The 20,786-nt window shown below is 38.8% G+C and overlaps 1 protein-coding gene across 5 annotated transcripts in view; it reads right to left on the minus strand.

Moving 5' to 3' along the window:
- Positions 1 to 20,786, minus strand: part of ITGB6 (integrin subunit beta 6) — a 126,043-nt gene that overhangs the window by 27,327 nt on the left and 77,930 nt on the right. For all 5 annotated transcript variants that reach the window (XM_032857926.1, XM_032857925.1, XM_032857922.1 and 2 more), the window contains 2 exons: positions 7,016 to 7,105; positions 112 to 246 (listed from right to left, as the gene is read on the minus strand). In XM_032857926.1, the coding sequence (XP_032713817.1) occupies positions 112 to 246; positions 7,016 to 7,105 (225 nt within the window). The remainder of the gene's footprint in view (positions 1 to 111; positions 247 to 7,015; positions 7,106 to 20,786) is intronic.

The following is a 20,786-nucleotide window of genomic DNA, read 5'->3' on the forward strand; positions in this document are numbered from 1 at the left end:
TGTTGAAATCGCTTTTGAAATTCTTGAAAGGAAAATCTATCTTCGGAGCAACAAGGGAACTTCTGACTTACCTGAATATTTTTTCAGACAATCTATTGATCCTATACTTACTGTGTCTCCCACCTTCATGTGAGAGCATTTCTTTTGGTGTGGGAAGAGGGCCCCGTTGTTACAGATGGCTGTGAAAGATAGGTTGAGTCCTTCTGTGTCTCCTAATACTTCCAGTTCCACCTCAGACCTCAGTTCCTTTAGTTAGGACATAAAGAGATAAATTACAACCAAAAAATACAATCAGAGGAATCTGTGAATCCTGTTCATTAAACTACAAATGAATAAAATGAAATTGGGGCTAAAAGAAATTCACCATACCATCAATCAAGCAAGATAGCCAGCAAGACACACACACACACACACACACACACACACAGTGCACATATACACACCATGTTTTATTGAGTCTAAGAGGCCATCAATTATAAAATACACCATTATTTTATGACAATGACATTATGGCAAAATATCTCATGATCATTATGTGCAACATATGAATCAATCCTGTTAGTCTATCATGGCTTTGAAAATTATTTTACCCATTCCAAGGGATTTGGCAAATTCTCCAGCCCTGAGTAGCATTGGTTAGCATCTAAAGGCTTTTTTTTTTGGCTTTTATCTCAGTAACACAATATAACAACAGCTTCCTTTACTTGTAAGTATCATCATTTCTTAGGTCCCATAAAGCAGCTGGTTCTGCTTTGCGAGGAATGCCGGATTAAGGTCATTCCTTTGACAATATTTGCTTCACTGATATCAAATTTATACCCTGCTGCTCTGGTACATTGTTTTGGTACATTGCTGCATATACAACAACTTTTCATTTCAATATCAAATCGTAGTGCAACCTTTTTGAAAATATTTGAAAATGGCAATTATGCTCAACACCTATAGCACCAATAGCGTGCTTAACAAATTGAGGTGACAACAACATATAGAGTTAGGGCCAATTTCATATATTTGCAGGCAATGAATACTACATTGTGACTTCTACCCAGCATTTGTAAGACACCATTAATCATAAAACATATCCCAATTTTAGAGATGTTAAATGTGGGAGAAACTGTTCCTCAAAATCAATATTGGAATTTATTATGTGCCCATTGTACATTTAATGTAGAGTTGGGTCTGGAGAATGAGTTTAAGACAGGATTTCTGCCCTCAAGATGATTATCATTTTGATGAGAAAAAAACAAATAAGATGGCACCAAGTAGAGCAGTCAACATACAGGTCAATGAATGTACCATTAGGTTTAAAAAATTGTGTCATACAGATGCAAGTTTGGGACAGTTCAGAAAAGAGTGGTCAGTGAAGGCTGAAGTATTAGAAGTCCTTAATGGCCATGTTGGATGTGGATCTGTGGACAGGATGACAATGGTGTCTTGGGGGAAGGGACTAGGAGAGAGAAAGCTCAGTCCCCGAGGATATATAATTGGGAAAATTGGGGCTTAGATCCAGCCCAGACTTCTGCTGTCCTGGGAGACACCATACAACAAAGAACCTTGAAGTTTGCAGAGATGACTTTAGATTTGTGGGAATCATTCCCTATAGCTTTAAAGTAGGGGTCCAATCCACTGAAAATATAGCTGCGGGGAAGTTGTCTGGGAGGTGTGTGCAGGACAGACTTTCGGTCTGTCAGACTTCCAGGTGAGGGGTTAAGTAGACTGGAGTCAAGAAAGATGGGATATTGTATTCACCCTGGCCTGAGGCACAGGGATCAGGCACCTGGGGTGGTTAGTAAATGTGATGACATAGATTGAAGAGAGAAGGACTAGATATGAAACATCTAGGTTATGACAGAGGAGAGATAAGGGCAAGGTTTTCATGGCAGAAGATTGTCAGGGAAAAAGGAAGAAAGATTTATTTGTTATGGGGAAATCTAGTGTTATTATGTAGACTTTTTCTGTTCCTCTTTCTTTTATAAAATAAAAGTCTGTATTTGGAGGAAAAAATTATGAGAAATGAAAGCAATAAAACAATAAAAATAAATTGTAAAACACTATGAGCTGAGTAATACTTCAGTTCATCTAGGATTTGAGTCCCTATCCTCCTGGAATTTTAAAAGCATATTCAGCTTCAGATTTTCCTTAACTATAATTTTGCCAAAGCATAGTAAGATGACCCTGTTTTCCTCCAAATTCTAAGTTGCTGACTAAATTCTAAGTCATTCTTCTTCTCTGCTTTTATATTTGCCCCATATCATCACTCCTTCAGTAGGTGGACATAATGCTGATTTTTCAGAATATGGTCTTGATCAGCGATTGAAGTGTTATTTCTCAGTCATAAAGATTATTTCTTTCATGCCTTAAGATTTCAAATTCTGCCAATTTAGCACTAAAATTTACTCTTTTTTTTTTTAAGATTTTATTTATTTATTTGAGAGAGACTGAATGAGAGAAAGCATGAGAGAGGAGAAGGTCAGAGGGAGAAGCAGACTCCCCAAGGAGCTGGGAGCCCGATGCAGGACTCGATCCTGAAAGTCCGGGATCATGACCTGAGCCGAAGGCAGTCGCTCAACCAACTCAGCCACCCAGGTGCCCTAAAATTTACTCTTTAAATCTGTTTCAACTAGTTACATTATAAGTTTATTTATCCAGAAAATATTTATTGACTTCCATGATGTGCCAAACACTGTCCTAGGTGCTTGGGAAGCAAAACCCACAAAGATAGCTGACCTTTTGTAGTTTATACGCCAGTGTGAAAAGTCAGAGAGAAAACAATATAATACATAAGAAAATTATGTAGCATGTCAAGAGGTGATAAATGCTATGTAAAACATTAGGGTGGGATAATGAGGATTAAGAGAGTGTGTGGAGGGGGTGTAGTCTGCGATTTTTAAAAAACTAATTAGAGTAGGATTCAGTAAGAATCCAGTAAGAAGGTGACATTTTGAGGAAGTGAGGAATCAGCATGCAGATATCTGTCGAAAGAGTGTTTTAGGAAAAGGGTACAGTCAGTGCAAAGGCCCTAAGGTCAGAGTATGTCTGACTTGCTCTGGAAACAGAATAGCCAGGAGTCTAGAGTTGTTTTACTGGATCAATTCTCTGATGGAGTAATAGAAGGTGAAGTCACAGAGGTAATGGGTGGAGGAGAACAGATCTGGTAGGATCCTTGTAGGTGGTTTTAAAGAATGTGGCAATTATTCTACATAAAATGAGAAAACAATTAGGGTTATCTATAAAAGAGTGTTATGACCTTACTTAATATTTTTAAAGAAAAAGGCTAGTGTGGGGGTGTGATTTGTGTGTGTGTGTGTTTTTTGTTGTTGTTGTTTGTTTTTTGAAGCAGATTGTAGGAAACCAAAGGTGGAAATGAAAAATAGCATTTAGGAGGCTTTTGCAGTCATTCAAGTGAGTAAAAATGGTGGCTCCCATCAGGATGAAGGCTGTGGAGGCAGTGTCAGGATCAAATTCTAAGTAATTTTGAAGACAGAACCAGCATGATTTTCTGATGGATTAAATATGCATGATAAGAGAAAGAGGAGAGTCAAAGATCATTATAAGCTTTTGGCCCTAGCCACATGAAGGATGGGATTACCATGAATTGAGAAGGAGAAAACTACTGGTGAAGTATGTTTAGGAGCATCCAGGTTACCCTCCTAAATTGCCAACTAAGATATCAACCGATTCCCAGACATCTGCACTTGGATGTCTCCTAGAGAAATATATATAGCATGATTGCTGGGCAGCATCGAGGGTCCTCCTGAGGTCCGTGATCATGAATTTAAGGCACAATTGTATGTTTTTCCCTTCCTGTTCAGCTGTGCAGGATGAATGGATAGTTGGGATTAACCAGGATCATGACTGGCCAAACAACCCCAGTGGAGCCGTTAAGGGCATGGGAGGTGAGGGTGTTTCTACAGAATGATCCTAATGGTTGCATTTAAGCTGGGGGCCCAGGCACAAGAGGACATCAAGGGGATGAGGAACTGAAAAGAGAAGATAGGGTCACTTGAATAAAAACAGAGAGAGAGTAGGGTCAACTAATTGAAGATCTTGATGGGTTGGAAGAAATACTAGGGGAACTAGCAGGAGTGAGATGAAAAAGTAGGAAGTGGTGGGCAGGGATTGGATTGCATGAAGCTGAGATTATAGAGGAGTCTATTAGCAACGACAAAGTTTAAGGTATGACAAAAGAGGGGGACAAGATCATTTTAGAAGCAGAGTTCAAGAAACAGAAGCCAGGGTCTAAGAAGGAATATGTGTATACTGAAACTGAAATCATCAGGACATCAGGACATAAAGCAGGAATAATGTTAGAGACGGTGGCTCCATGAGTCAGGAGCTAAAGAAGTGAGGGATAAGACCTGCATGTCTGTGAATTTGAAATTAGGAAGAGTGGGTGATGTAATCTGACCAAAGACCAAAATAAGGGAAATCTTAACATTGATATAATTGGAATATCATATTACAGATTTGGCCAGGAATATTTTCATGTGAATTTCTCAAAGAAAAGACATAAAAGTTTATATGTATATTTCATCCAATCATTCACTCATTTACTGAGCATCTACTATGAGCCAGACAAAACAAAACAAACCAAGTCGCTTCCCTTCTGGAGCTTAAATGCTCCTAGGAGAGCTTGCCAGGGGGGCACTGATATTTCAGTATCTTTTATTACATGGTTAAGAAAGGAAGAAAATTAGGGAATGATGGTCAAATGAATACACATCTGGTATTTCAGGGTTTTTATGTAAATATGTCATTGTAAAACACTGAACTGAAATTCATAGCCACTAATTATAAACAAACATTGTCTACCTCTGCCCAATCAGAAGTTAGTCAGAAGTATTTTCTCTCAATCTATTCTCTTTCCTTTCTATCTTTTTATAGACTTAAAAGAAATCCAGTCGATGGATCCCCATATTTTATTTTATTTTTTATTTTTTTAAAATTTTATAGAGGAGGAGGGGCAGAAGGAGAGAAAGAATCCCAGCGTGGAGCCAGATCATGACTTGATCATGACCTCAAGATCATGACTTGAGTGGAGACTCAAGAGTTGGTCACTTAACTGCCTGAGCCACCCAGGTGCCCCTGGATCCCCATCATTTTAATGTCTGTTTAGAATACATTTAAAAATAACTGAACAGAAAAATATTTCATACTAGTGCCAAGATCTATTACATACTTCATTCAGGGAATCATGACGTTATAATAATAACTCCAGAGCAAGATTATATAGTAGAAGAATAATAGATATTTCTTTATATTTTTGGGTAGTAAAATAAGGACATGAGATTCACTTTAAATGTCTGATGCATTGATTCTATCACCCGTAAGTTATGTGGATGATTTGGGACCACAAAATGAGACAGAAACCCAGACAGAGTAAGCAGGGGCATGGAAGGAGCTTGTCAAACAAGAGGAAGAAATTTTTCTGATGTTCATGGTTTTCTAATTTGCTGAAATCCTTTGAAGATGTTAGTGGCCAATGCTTCTGAGCATTCTGGGTTAAAGAAAACTGAGTGTCTTCTAATGCAGTGGAGGATTGCTGTGTGATTTTATCTGATTCTACACATTAAAACTTTAATTACTGCATAAGAGGGAGGATGGTTTTTATAGTATTTTGTTGACAAGTTTTCCTGTCTGGAAGAATTTCAAGTATGAGCTAATGTGGTAGTTAATTTTTGATGTGAGCTAAGAAAACTGAAGTTTCTGAGGCTATAAGTTCAAGAAAACCCTATAGTTTTAATGGACACATCTATAGTTTTAATGGACACATCCTATAGTTTTAATGGACACATCTATTATTTTGTTCTCTGAGGAAATGTGTTTGAGAAGAAATATCTTGTTTTTCCCCTGTAAGGTGAGTTTCAAAATTGGTGGAGTGTTGTCAAAATCAATGGGGAATATTTTTTCAAAATGTGTAGCTCTTCCTTTCCTTAAAGTTCTCCTAAGACATCTGTGAGTGGAATCTGTATACACCTATTTTTAAAAGCTTCCCAGATGATTCTGAAATGTTTAGTTAAGGATACCTGGGTCAGTATATGTTAAGTATTGGCATATAGTGCATGTAGGTCATTTATTTATAATTTCAAAACATCCAAAATTAGAATTTTATTTATTTGTTATTATGTAACTGCTGTTTAGAATAACTATTGGGGCTTTACTGCTTCATAAAAATTTACTTTTCTCATTCCTGTTCTAATTTAGAGCTTCCTTTTCACCTTTGTGCGGGTGCCTATGTGCCCATGTATGTATTTTTTCTTTGTAAGTTAAAACAAAAAAGGGAAATGGTACTTAAGAAACAAAATTAAAAAAAGAATTGTAACTGGCCATCTACCATTGATTAATTAAGTTATGAAATAGGGACAAGGCAAGAGAACATAGCAACCCTATAGTTATGTATTTTATTTTAAGGGAGGAATGCTGTCCTCTGGTACTAATTTATCAAGTCAAGGCAAAAAAAAAATTATGTCTATGTGTATATACATATGTATATATGTCTCTCTCTCTATGTATATATCCACAAAAATGAAAAATTCCTTGGATCTCAAAAGTAGAGAATCAACAAAGTCTTTGGTGCCTTTTTTCTCTTTGAGACATGAGGTCGTCTTATGAAGCCTGTGGAGTTAGTTCTCCACATAGTTCTGTTATTCACTGCTGTTTTAAACTGAATTTTTTTTTCAAGCAGAGAAGAGGGGAGCCTAATCATAGAGCTCATGGAGCCTTTCAATAAAATTAAAATTTTGCTATTGGTTATTATTACAAAAATAACCTCAACTTTATGATCAAAATTATGATTTTTCTACTTTCTGCCTCACCTTTCAGAAAGACTATCTGCAAATAAGGAGAACAAAATTGATATTTTATCTGCATAAATGCAGAGAGATTTTCTTTGGATAAGTACTCCCTCCACTAACAAATCCCAGCACATTTAACTGCCCAAAACTCATCTTAGTTTTTGAATACCACAGAAATGCAAAAAAAAAAAAAAAAAAAAGCCAACTATAAAATATCATACTTCATAAGCCGAGATGATCAGCTGGAGAATGTTTCCGGAGTCCTTCTGAAGTAGCCCAACTGTGGCTCCAGGAATGAGTTTTGCATAATTCTGTAAACAAAAAAGAATAAGTGAATGTTCTCCCTATAATCAAGAAATGTTAAGTGTGGGTTTCAGCCTGATGGTTGATATTACCTCTATTTAACTGGCTGGGGGAAACAGGATCCTGGTAATAAACCAGTGTTTCTCCTGAAACTGTGGTCCTGCCTGCTGCTCATTCCTGTGCACAAGTGGGAAACGGACTGGCCAGAGTTGCCACTGGGGATGTCAAGTGTGCGTGGTTGCCTTAGTCTAGAACTGTGATTTATATCACAACTGGAGTCAAGTCTCAAATAATAATAGCACTTATATACTGTCTTCCATTTGCAGAACATCTTTTGTCCAAAAAATTCTGAGCGCGCTACCAGGAGCTATCTTCTCTTTTTTTGTAATGTTATGGAAACCCAAGTTCCACATTGGCCCCTCTCTGCCATCAGGTTGCTCTGCGAGTCTTTCAACCCAGGGGTCTTTAATTGTCAGTCACTTGATGGTGAAAAGGAATTGAGTTATTTGGAGGCTTGGCAGTTAGCCCTCTTTCCTAGTGGTAATGAGCAGTCTTTTGGGGATGTCACCGTGGTGCTGGGGTTGACTGGAATTGATCTCCACTCAGCACCATGGAGTCAGTCAGAACCTATCTCTAAACCCTCTGCATGCTCCCACCTGCAGAGAACTCATGTTAGTTCAGCAACACTCCAAGGATTAAGAGGACCAGGGAATGAGGCATTGCAAAGAAGGGAATTTTCCAGAACTCTGAAAATTACCCCTCCCTTAAGTTTTATGTTTTAAAACTTATTTTCAAATGAAAAGTTTTCTAAAGGATATGGTACACATCTCTGTTTTCTTAAATAAAGATTCTCAAGCATACTTGGACTGTTTTCTTGAAGCAACAGTCATACTTATCAATATTAACTATAGCTCTATAATCATCAAATACTTCTACAATTCACGGGTAGATCACATTCATACCAAGTGGTCCCCAACTGCTATGCTTTTGCTTCTTTTATTTGTTTTTAAATAGTTTCTATCTTCTCCTTGTTAAACTGTAAGATATCACTCACCTACCAATTTTCACATTCATTCATTTACTGTTGCATTCAACACATATTAAGTAGGCTTGATATGCTGTGCTATGTCAAGAAGAGACAATCACTCTTTTTTTTGTCAACTGTGGTCTCCTGAGTTGCTGTGCGTTGTGAAGTTGGATGACTGAATTTATTAAAATGTCACATAGAAAGAGAAATAAGTTTTGAGTGAAGGATTTAGGGCACCTCCTCTAATTCAAACATAATGGTATCTTGTCTTATTCCCAAGAAAATTTAAGTAGCTTAGAAAATGTACTATAAGACTAAGTTAGAATTAATAGTAATTATTGGTTATAATCATGATATTAGGTAAATAGGTCAGGTCAAGGGGAGGCAAGGAAAGGAACAAATGAAGCCAGGGTGACGTTAGAACACCAACATGTTCCAGGAGGGCTCAGGCACTTGCTAGAGGCGGGTACCTGGGCTAACTCCAAGGTCTTTACCACTCTTAAGTGGAAAAAATGGGTGGTGCTTTTAATTGGTGGATTTTGTAATATTTCACTTATTTCAGTGTTTATGATTGTGTTTAAGTTTGAAGTTGATGGAAATCTGAACTCTTACAAGCGTCAGTTGTCACTCTGCCTTGACACTGCGTTTCATTTTTGAAGGGGTCACGGACAGTAATCCAGGTAACTTTCCTCTCATAACCCAGTGCCCCACATCACCGCCCATGGGAGGTGGGCCCCACTCTGTTTCCCTGAGTCAGGGAGAACTTGTCAAATATGACGAAGGCACCGGTTCATTGACTTGCCTTTTCAAATAAACACATGTCAAAAGGGCCGTGAAGCATGAGACCTGTGGTTAACAGTGAATACTTAAATAGGAACTTGAATCTCACTCAAGGGGAGCTGGAATGTGTGTAAATTTGACTGGTCCCAAAAGGGAAGGCAAAAGGAAACTTTAAAGCTTGATGAAGAAAGGTTTGGATCTTCCCGAAAATGAATGTCACGGCTCTTAGCTTTGCACAAAACTGCTAGCCTTGAAAAATGCCCTGGTTTCTCCAAGGCCAAGGTATAAGGGGTACTTTCCACAAGCACTAGTTCAAGTAGCCTCTAAATTTTTGGTTAATTTGTAGTTAACACAGCCAAATCCATCTACTTCCCAGAGCATAATTATGAACCTGCATGTGGTATGACATTTGCCATTTGGCTATTAGGACAAGTAGTTTAGCATTAATCGCCTTTGCTGATTGCTACTAGAGCAAGAATATAAAGGAGTTGGCAGCTAGTAGCAGTACCCTGTGATAACTCTGACAATTGTGTAGAGGAAAACTATTAATTAATTTCTGGATGGTGATTCCTCCCAAAAACATTGCAAATAATTAACTGAAAACATGGACAATTTGGCTTCCTGATCTAACACTATAAAAAATTATACTTTAAGTCTTGTAGTATTATGATTACTATAAATATCATGTGTCAAATGCCTTTCTTTCATTAAAGCCCTAAAGTGCTATTATAAATTGTCCTGATTAAACATGTTTAATGTTAGAAAAAGGATAATTTTGCATGCCTGGATGTGATAAATTACAGCACCATGACTGTAAAAGATAACTCTTGGTATTAGAAATGGTGAACTCTAAAAACATGATGTTTTATGAGTGATTAGAAATGCCAGCTCCTTGGGCTTGAATTTCTTGGCCTTGAATTTCCTCTTATCTGCCCATGGATTATCCTAATTACGGATTTTTCTCCCTCTCCTGCTACCATGCCACCCAGGAGTTGCCGAGGTTACTTTTCTCATTCATGTTTGCAAAGTTGGCTTTTACCGATTGCCTTAGTTTTCTAAACTTCCTTTATCAAACCCTATTTATTTGCTCACTATGCTCTCATATCAAAAAAAGATTTCCCATTTGTCCAACAGTTTGCATTTGCTCCTTAGAAATTTCCTCCTTGTCTAGGAAGAGGGATAAGAAGAGGACGTGGGGTGGGGGTTTCGTGCCTGGATGGCTCAGTCGTTAAGGGTCTGCCTTTGGGTCATGATCCCAGGGTATTGGGATGGAGCCCCGCATCAGGCTCTCTGCTCAGCAGGGAGCCTGCTTCCACCCCCCACCCTGTCTACTTGTGATTTCTGTCTGTCAAATAAATAAATAAAATCTTTAAAAAATTTTTTTAAAAATTAAAAAAAAAATAAAAAGAAGAGGACAGGGGGTTATTTAGTGGGCAGGCAACAAAGGATAGAGAGGAAAGTGCCTGAATTCACATCCGCACTCTGGGCTTCTCTCAGGAATGTCTCCAAAGTCAGGGCGTCTTGGTGTCTGGCTGCTAAAACAAACTCTCAGGTGTGTACTCCTGCTTTGTTTAGGGCAGTTGCGTACCTGCCACTCCAGCTACCCACAGGCAGATTACTGGTTGGCTTTTTCTTCAAAGAAACTCAGACTAAGGACATTGGCAGATACTTGGCTGCTTTTGGTGCTAGATGAGACATTCCAATGTGACCTGCATTCTTGCTTTGATTGCACTTCCTGTTGGGTTCACTCATCTCCAGGTTTATGCACTGGGAATATGGTTTAGTATTAACTATATCCTTGCTGGACATCTTGATTGGGTTTCTGTCTTAGATGGTTACCCTCCTGAACTCCTTCTGTCCTACAGTTGTGCCATTTCTGCTGTGGTCTCAAAGACTCTTGACCACCTGAGACTCAGTAGCCACCATTTTATACAGAGCACGCTACACATGTCCCTCATCAGAGGGCAGAGAGGTTGACTTCCCATATATCTGCTAGCAGCCATTTTAGTAAAGAATGTGCAAAATCAATCTGCTGCTTGTCTTTACGCTTTATGCTTGCTTAACTCTTTCTGCAAAAGCTCATTAATATGGAGGGACTTTATGCTCAGCGCCATTCATTTTCCATATTATATAATTAATCAACATCAGTATTTCTGGTCTTAAACTATATTACTAAATGTTTTTTGTTTGCTAAAATACATTTAGTCAAAGTTTGGCTTGTAGAGATTGAGAACCTGTGATGTTATAAGAATGTCCGCAAATATTTTCTGTAATATCTCACTACATATATGTATAGTCATTACCTTGTATTTCTTCAATTAGTAGCTACTATTTGTCCATTTTCTCTCTCAGAAACTTTAATGGCGGTATAACACACATGCACAACCTATAAGTAATAACTATACAAAATGAATATTTAAAAGTAAACAAATAGTATTCGATGAATATTTTAAAAGTAAACAAGCAAATAATCACACCAAGATCAAGAAATAGAGCATAAGCAGCCCTCTGGAATCCTCCCTTGTGCTGCTTCCCAGTGATTACCACCCTTAAAAGACAGAACAGTGTTTACTGTTCTGACTTATTACTACAGAAGTCAGGGAAGATAATTTCATTGCCTTAAGGATAACAAAAATGGCTTAAGTAGGACACAAAAGTACTCCTGTATAAAGGAAAGGATTGATAAACAGGACTTAAAATAGGGATTTCTGTTCTGAAAAGATGCCTTTAAGAGAGTGAAGAGGGACCTTTGAGTGGGAGACAATATATATAATACATACATCTGATTTGGCACCAGAATATCTAAACAACTCCTGCGTATCGACAAGGAAAAGACATCTGGGAAAAAATGGATATGCAAGTGGCAAAAGAGTATGGCAAAAATGTTCAACATCATTAATCATTAGAGAAATAGAATGAGATGCCAGTGTGCGCCCACTAGAATGTCTAAACTGTAAAGGAACTAATGATGCTCTCAAGTACTTTTCAGCGGGCATCTACACTAGGATAACTACTTTGGAGAACTGGCAGGAGCTGCCAGTGTTGAATAAGAATATGGCCGATGGCTCTACAATCCCACTCCATGGTATGACCACTACAGAGCTGAACCCATGAGGTATGATTGCTTTGAGACAAACAAGTGCATAGAGAGGCATTCATTCTTGTTGTCAAGAGGGTGATTTTGGTAATCAAGATGTCACCTACAATTAGAGATAGTACAGGTAATTCTTAAAGGGTCTTAGATCTTTCAGGTGTTTGGCTAATAAGGAATAATCAGTTCTTCCCTGGATTTCTTCTACTTGGGGTTGGACCCAGGGGAACTAAACACTGACAAACTCCTCAGCACTCACAGCACAGCCTGCTTCTTTCTGAATCTCCATCTTTAGGAGCTGGTTTCAGGACCAGGTCCTCACGATCTCCATTCACCAATTCAGGGGGCCTCACAATGGGATGGAGAGGTCCTCACTAGCCTCCTGGCCTCCCCATGCACCTCTTGCCTTTGGACACCTATATCCTCAGGAACCCAGGGATTCTGGAGCATCTGTTATTGTGGGCACTCTGGGCAGCCTTGGGGAAGTAACAGAAATTCATAGGACAGGATAACCTTGCTCTTTAGGTCCTTAGTTTCATATAGTTCTTTGTTCTGGTACAATGAGCCCATAATGTGGATTGTCCTAAATGTGCCCGGAGCTCTCCTGTAGCCCACCATCATCTGGGAAAGAAGAACTAGAGTTAAGATTTGTGGTACTTGGTAGTTCCCTCTCTTTCATTCTTCCCACAAGCACTTTTATTCAGGTACCTTTATTATCTCTGTTTTACTGCCAAGATATTGAAGCCCAGAAAATTTAGTTCGCTTGCCCAAGGACATCCAGCTTAGAAAGAGCTGGATTCATCTGCTCTGGCATTCTCTACTCTGCTCCAGAACCAGATCCCTTAGCCAGGCCACTGACGGAAAGTGCCTGGCAATGATGGTTCTGGTGTGGTGATGTCATCGGTGAGCCTGAGAGATGTTAACAAGTAAGTCTAAATTCACTGAATGTATTAGGTCCACAGGGCTGCTATATCTAAGTGGGTGGCTTAACCCAACAGAAATTTGTTATCTTACAGTTCTGGAAGCCAGAAGTCCGAGATCAAGGTGTCAACAGGGTACACTTCCTCTGAAATCTGTGCTCGCCTCTTCCTAGCTTCTGGTGGTTGCTGGCAGTCCTTGATGGTCCTGGGCTTGGAGATGCATTCCCTTGAGTTTTTACCTCCATCCTCACATAGTGTTCTCTTTTCTAGGTCTCCAGCTCTGGGCCTCTTCTCTCCTTATAAGCACACCACTCATGTTGGATTAAGGATCTACCCTGCTCAAGTACAACCACATCTTAACTAATGATATCTGCATTGCCCTTTTTCCAAATAACACCATACTCTGAGGTACTAGGGGTTAGTACTTCAACATATCTTTTGTGGGGATACAAATCAACCCCCTGCAGTCTGCTAGGGTTCTTTTGATTTGTTTAACCCTTAAACCCTTGGTTTTGGTTGGAGAAGGGAGTACCTTGCAGGATCACAGAGCTAATAAGTGGTTAGAAACAGATCTTGACTCCAAAGCTAGTGCTCATTCTGCTCCCCCAGGCCCTTGACGGGCCATGGCAGGAACTGGAGCAAATGCCAACTGCCATCAAGGGTGAGGCTTATTAGAAAGTTATAATAATAATGCCTTGTATTGATATATAGTGGGTTAGAGAATATAGAACATTTTCTTTAAATATATTTTTTTAAGATTTTATATACTTATTTGACAGAGAGAAAGACACAGTGAGAGAGGGAACACAAGTAGGAGGAGTGGGAGAGGGAGAAGCAGGCTTCCTGCTGAACAGGGAGCCCTGTGTTTTTTCATGATTCCCAGGACTCTGGAATCATGACCCGAGTTAAAGGCAGTGGCTTAACCCACTGAGCCACCCAGGTGCCCCAGAACATTTTCTTACCTGAAGCAAAAAGAAAGGAAGAAAAAGGGTTGTGGCTATAATCACTTTCAAATGGAAAGGCTACATCTTGAAAGAAATGTAGCAAGTAGCAAAAGCATAGAAGCAAATTTTTTTTTTTTTTTTTTTTTTTTTGGTCCCGGGGGGACCGTATTGTGCTATTTATCTGGTCAAAGGAAAACAGCTCTTTGCTGGTGATGCTCTGCTTTGTTGAGCAGTATGCTTCTTCCAGAGCTAGTGGTGGGCTGGGTTTGCTGAAATAAGTCCTTCTAAAGGCAATCAGAAGGTTTTCTTCCCGTGAGGTCTTTCATTCTTGTGGGATTTTATTCTGCTCATTTCTCTTGTTCATTATCGGTAAATGCAGGACTCCCAGTATTATGCAAAAGTTTACCCCCAGGCTTGACTGTGTTACCAGGACACCCAAGATTCCAAAAAGAATATGTAATTGTTTCTGGCACAAGGTAGCATGAATGTCTGTCTCTGGGTTGCATGCTATCTGCTTTGCCTTCAGGCTTTCAATTGTCAGCATTCCACAGTCAGGCAGGCAGCAAAGGGAGTGTACTAATTAGATCAGGTGCTTGATCTTGAAGTCTGCACCAGCAATGACTAGGTAGTCTGCTTCAGAACTTTTGAGCACTACCTGTCTTTCTCTCAGTCTGCCCTGGGATGTAATTATCTTGTCAGCCAAGGAGCTGTAGCACGCAGCTGAACGAGAGTGCTCGGCAACAGTGACAGAGTGATAAGGGAAGACAAATGGACCCACCGTGCGTGACTGTGCTGAGACAAACAAATGCACACAGAGGCATTGGAGAACGGAGACTTAGAGAACAAAGAGGCTACCCTGACTATTTGTTGCTGAGGAGACTTCAGATCATCCCTTAATAAGATCACCCTGCTCTTCGAGAGGGATTGCAGACCTTTGCTGGCAAACGCAAGTCCCAAAGCTTCAGAGCTGTTTTAAAATGGGAAGCAATGTTGGGTTCCGTAGCAGCTTATGTGCTTTGCAGACCAAATGGCAGGTAATAAAACTTTGAAAGATGACTAGGAGGAGCATGATGAAGGGGACCAACAAAGAGAAATCAGGAATATATACAGGGACTTCTAAAGGGGTATCAGCCCTTGGTACTACAAGTGTGGTGGGTTAGCCAGGAGCAGCAGCAGCATCTGGAAAATTGTGAGAAATGCAAAAACTCATTTTTAACTTGTTGAGGACCCTCCATATGGCTTTCCTAGTGGCTGAATCAATTTACATTTCCACCAACAGTGCAAGAGGGTTCCCTTTCCTCCACATCCTCACCAACACTTGTTACTTCTTGTCTTTTCAATGATAGCCATTCTAACAGGTGTGAGCAGATATCTCACTGTGGTTATGATTTGCATTTTTCTGATGATGAGTGATGTTAAGGATCTTTCCATGTGCCTGTTGGCCATCTGCACGTCTTTGGAGAAGTGTTTATTCAGGTCTTCTGCCCATTTTTTTTTAATTGGATTGTTGGGACGCCTGGGTGGCTCAGTGGGTTAAAGCCTCTGCCTTTGGCTCAGGTTGTGATACAGGGGTCCTGGGATGGAGCCCCACATCAGGCTCTCTGCTCAGTGGGGAGCCTGCTTCCCCTTCTCTCTCTGCCTACCTCTGCCTACTTGTGATCTCTGTCTGTCAAATAAATAAAATATTTTTTAAAAAATTGGATTGTTTAGGGCTTTGGGGTTTTGTTTTTGTTTTGCTATTGACTTGTGTGAATTCTTTATATATTTTAGACATTAACCCCTTACTGGATATATGATTTGCAAATATTTTCTCTCTTTCAGTAGGTTGCCTTTTCATTTTGTTGATCATTTCCTTTTTTGTGCAGAAGCTTTTTAGTTTGTTGTAGTTCCACTTGTTTAGTTTTGTTTTTGTTTGTTGCCTTTGCTTTTAGAGTCATATCCAAAAAATCACTGCCAAGACCAACTCAAGGAGCTTACCACCTATGTTTTCTTCTAGGAGTTTTATAGCTTTAGGTCTTACATTTAAGTCTTGATTCCATTTTGAGTTAACTTTTGTGTGTAGTGGAAGACAGTAGCCTGGTTTCATTATTTTGCTGGTGGCCGTCCAGTTTTCCCAACATCCTTTCTTGAAGAGAACTTGAAGGGACATTGTATATTTTTGCCTCCTTTGTGGTAAATTAATTGAGTATATATGTGTGGGTTTATTTCTACCGTATAATCCAGCAATTCCACTTCTGGGTGTTTATTCAAAGAAAATGAAAACACTAATTCAAAAAAGATATATGCGCCTTCATGTTTACTACAGGATTATTTATAATAACCAAGATATGGAAACAACCTAAGTGCCAACCCATAGATGAATGGATAGAGAAGAGTGGTACACACACACACACACACACACACACACACACACAGTGGAATATTACTTGGCTATAAAAAGAAAGAGATCTTGCATTTGCAGCAATATGGCTAGACCTTGAAGGCATTATGCTAAGTAAAATCTAAGTAAAATAAGTTTGACAGAGAAAGACAAATACCATATGATTCAATTAAATCAAAATAAAACAATTAACAAAAATGCCAAGCTCACAGATACAGAGAACATATTGATAGTTTCCAGAGGAAAGAGGGGATGGTGGGGGGATGAAATGGGTAAGGGGGGGTCAAAAAGTAAAACTTCCAGTTTTAAAATAAATAAATCATGGGGATATAATGTATAGCATGACAACTACAGTTAACAACACTGTATTACATGTTTGAAAGGTCCTAAGACAGTAAATCTTGAAAGTTCTCATCACAAGAAAACATTTTTAGAAGTATGTATGGTGATGGATGTTAATTAAATTTTCATGGTGATCATTTTGAGTGTATACAAATACTGAATCATTTGTTGTACAACTAAAACTAATGAAATATGTCCATTATACCTCAACTTTTTAAAAAAAGTTGAAATGCAAAACCTCAGACCCCATCCTATACCTGAATCAGAGCTGGTGTTTTAATAAACTCCCTCAGTGATTCGAGACACCTGAGGAACTTAAAACCAAAACCAAAACCAAAACCAAACAAAACAAAAGAAAAAAAGCAACAATGACACCTGGGTCTTAGCCTTAGAGATACTGAATTAATCAGATCAGGGTTTGGCCTGGGTACTGGATTTTTTAGAAAGCTTCCTAGGTGATTTTAATGAGCACCAAAGTTTAAGAATATCCATTATAGAATAGTCTGTCCACACCCTTCTTGTTGCCAAATGGATGCTTCCAGGAAGGGTTGTGACAATCTGGAAAATAAATTTGCTATGTTTTTAAACCTATGTACCCACGGGCGCCTGGGTAGCTCTGTCAATTAAGCCTTGGTTTTGATTCAGGTCACTATCTTGGAGTCATGGGATTGAGCCCTGCGTTGGGCTCCGTGCTTGGTTGAGGAGTCTGCTTCAGATCCTTTCTCCTTCCCCTTCTGCCCCTCCCCTTGCTCGTGCTCTCAATCTCTCTATAAATAAATAAATTAATTAAATTAAATTAAATTAAATTAAATTAAATAAAAAACCCTGTACACCCATAATTCATAAGGGGTCCTTAGTTGGTCAGGTACCTGTGATATCTATTTTCTAATCAAGAAAAAAAAGTGATGTTTTGGAATGCATGATGCCCATGGAATAACACCATGCTTACTTCTCTAGGCCTTTAAGACTGAGGTATCTAGCTGTAGCCTACCTTTTCCACGGCATCTTCTTCTATCCTAGCTTACATCAGGCTGACTAGCCTTTTTTTAGTTTCTCAAACACATTGAGCACTGAGTCCTTTGCTGCCTTGGGCCTTTGCACGTGCCTTCTCCTCTTGAAAACTCCTCAACCTTTAGGTTGCTGCTTATAATCACCTCTTAAAAGGGGTCTTCCCTGAAAAGCCTATAGAAGAAAGTCTTACACTCTCTTCTTTTATTTTTTCCTTTGTCACACACTATTCTTTTCCATATTTTAGTAATATTTCCAAAGTTTTTAGTGTGGGTCTCAAATATGTCATGGAACATAATAATACTAAGAAAAATTATTTTTGTTTATTTGAAATTCAAATAGAATATACTGTATTTTTATGTGCTAAATCTGGCAACCTTACAGAAAAAGTATGTGGACTTCTGAATAAGTGAATAAAATGTGCCCAAAATGTTCAAGCTCAACAAAATATTCTCCTTTGAGAATTTTCTGTCTCCTTTTTGAAGATTCAATACCACAAGGGCAAGAAAATATTGAACTATATTGTAATTAGTAGTTACCTCTTATAGCATATTTTTGACTCTTTTAGGTCATTAGGCATAAAATTAAAATGCACAATACTCCCAAATTTTTCTATGCCCAGGGCCTGTAAGTTTAACTTGTCCTTGCACCTTGATGCTCTATGTAATCTGTAAAAGGCTACACCATGTGAAGAATGCTTGGTTGTAGTTAAACTCCTGTCTGATGATCCAAGCCAAGGTGAGCTTCCTTTAAGCATCACTGTAATTTGGGCCAACCTTGCAGGCATGGACAGAGTGGCCAAGTGTTGCTGTAGGTAGGCTTCAGGGTATAAATGGGTAACTGAGTTAAGTAAGAATTCTTTGAGGCTCTGAGAAAGCATAGAGTGGAACCCTTAACAGAGCTTTGAGCACTTTGTGGTAGAGAGGGGTGCCTTTGAAGAAACAATTTGTTTCACAGATGTTGGAGTCCTCATCAAAAGGGCACTTTTGGGGATTAGAAAAAGAATACTAGAAATAATTTGCTAGTCCTATTAAGGTTATTACATGAATATATAAAAAATAACTAAGTGTCATTCAAATATGTGAAAAATCGACCTCATAGTTAATATAAAAATATAGTAATTGTGGATGTTCTGGGGCTGCTGGTGGGAGGGGAACAAGGTGTTTTTTTGTTTGTTTGTTTTTGCTTTTTAAGATTTTATTTATTTATTTATTTGAGAGAGGGAGCACTGGCAGGCACACAGAGAGAGAGGGGCAGAAGGGGAGGGACAGGGAGCGGGAGAAAGAATCTGAAGCAGACTCAGTGCTGAGTGCTGGAGCCCAATGTAGGGATCCATCCCACAACCACGAGATCATGACCTGAGCCAAAACTAAGAGTCAGAGGCTGGAGGCTTAACCGACTAAGCTGACTAAGCTACCCAGGTGCCTGGGAGCAAGTTTGCTTTTATTTTAAAGCAGACACCCTGTAAGTACAGCAACCACAAATTTGGAATACTGTAGAATGCCCTTGATTTCATCTAATGTGATTCTTGTCAGTAAAAGTGATTGTTTGACATACAACTAAATACAATTTAATTTTCATGCTTTTATAAGACTATAAATGTATAAATTCATTCAAAAAATCTGAATATACTTAATATGTATAGTATGATGCCAATTATGTTAAACTATGTAAATACATGCAAAAAAAGAGAAGAGTTATTTTAAAATGTCAAGAATGGTTAGCTGTGTCTAAGTGGTGAGTTTATGAGTGATCTTTATTTTCTTTGTGCTTTTCTGTATCCACCTTCCCCCTGTTCTTTTTTTGGCAACTAACATAGATTAATTTTGTCATTGGAAAAAAAGTAACTTAAAGTGTGTGGTGTTTTTTGTTTCCTGTTTTTGACCACACTCCCACAGAGTTGGTAGATTAATTGATGCAGACACTTTGGAAAGCAGTTTGGACACACTTAGGAGAATTGCAGATGCCATTTCCTGTGAGCCAAGGACTTGAGTTCTAGACATGGATCGTCAATGGAGAACACATGTGTGAGGATGTGCATGGCCACAACCTTTGTAATGCTGCACAACTGGGAACAATCTGATGTTGTCAGTTGCAGAATGAGCATACCGCAGTGCACACACTCAATACACTGTGCATGGCATTGGAACAGAGTACACCAGAGGTACACATATCTCTGTGGATAAGCCTCAAAAACATAACATCAAGCACCACAGTATGAATGTACTCAATGTCACAGCACTGCATATGTTAACATGGTTAAAATGGTAAATTTTATGCTATGTGTATTTTACCATTATAACCACCCCCAAAAACATAACATTGAGCTGAAAAGCAAATTGCAGAAATAATAGGTACAGCATGAAATTAAACTTGTAAGCCAAAATTATGTAATTATTTATGGATCTATAGATTTTTTATGGTACAAGAAAATAAACATGGGCATGATAAACACTAAGTTCAGGGAATTGATTAATTCTATGGAAGAAAAGAGGAGGGTAGGGCTAGCGTTGTACAGGTACCCAGGAGGCAACCATATTTGGAATGTCTTATTTCCTTAAAAAATATGAAGCAAATATGGTGGCAAAATGTTAAGATTTGAGACAGTTGGGTAGTAGGCATGTGGGTGTTGTTATATGAATCTATCTTTCTGTGTATTTGAACTGTAGCATCATAACAAAACCTATAGTCTTTGTTGAACCGTGTGCCCCCTTTTCCTCCTTTGGCTGGAACTGCAGATGGTGATTACTACAGAGAGTAGCTGTTGAGGATATGTTGGCCAATGGCATGATATGTCCTAGCTGTGTCACCTGTTCTTACCACTCAACTTAAATAGCCCGTAAGTCAGAATCCCAATGTCTCTTTTTTTTCAAGTCCACAAATTGTAAAATTGCTGTATTCATCTAAATTAACAGAAACAGTCAAGGACTGAGATGAAGTGTGCACTGGTTTTGAAGGACTCTGCCATTTTTAAGAATTCTATGTACTCCTCTCTTCATCTGTGACACTGCTCTGCTTTACCCTTAGTCTTTGTGCTTTTACTGCTCATTGACTTTCATAGTTGGTTACTTTGTTTACAAGGCTGCTTCTCTGGTTGTCTAGTAGTTAGGGATTGGCAGGCTCTTTCAGGACAGCAGCCAAGGTTCCAGTGCAATTTAACTCAGTGATTGAAGACTATAGACTCAACGTGCCTTGGT

This window comes from Lontra canadensis, unplaced genomic scaffold (assembly GCF_010015895.1).
Source record: "Lontra canadensis isolate GAN:19392208 unplaced genomic scaffold, GSC_riverotter_1.0 scaffold13, whole genome shotgun sequence".
Classification (NCBI taxonomy): domain Eukaryota; kingdom Metazoa; phylum Chordata; class Mammalia; order Carnivora; family Mustelidae; genus Lontra; species Lontra canadensis.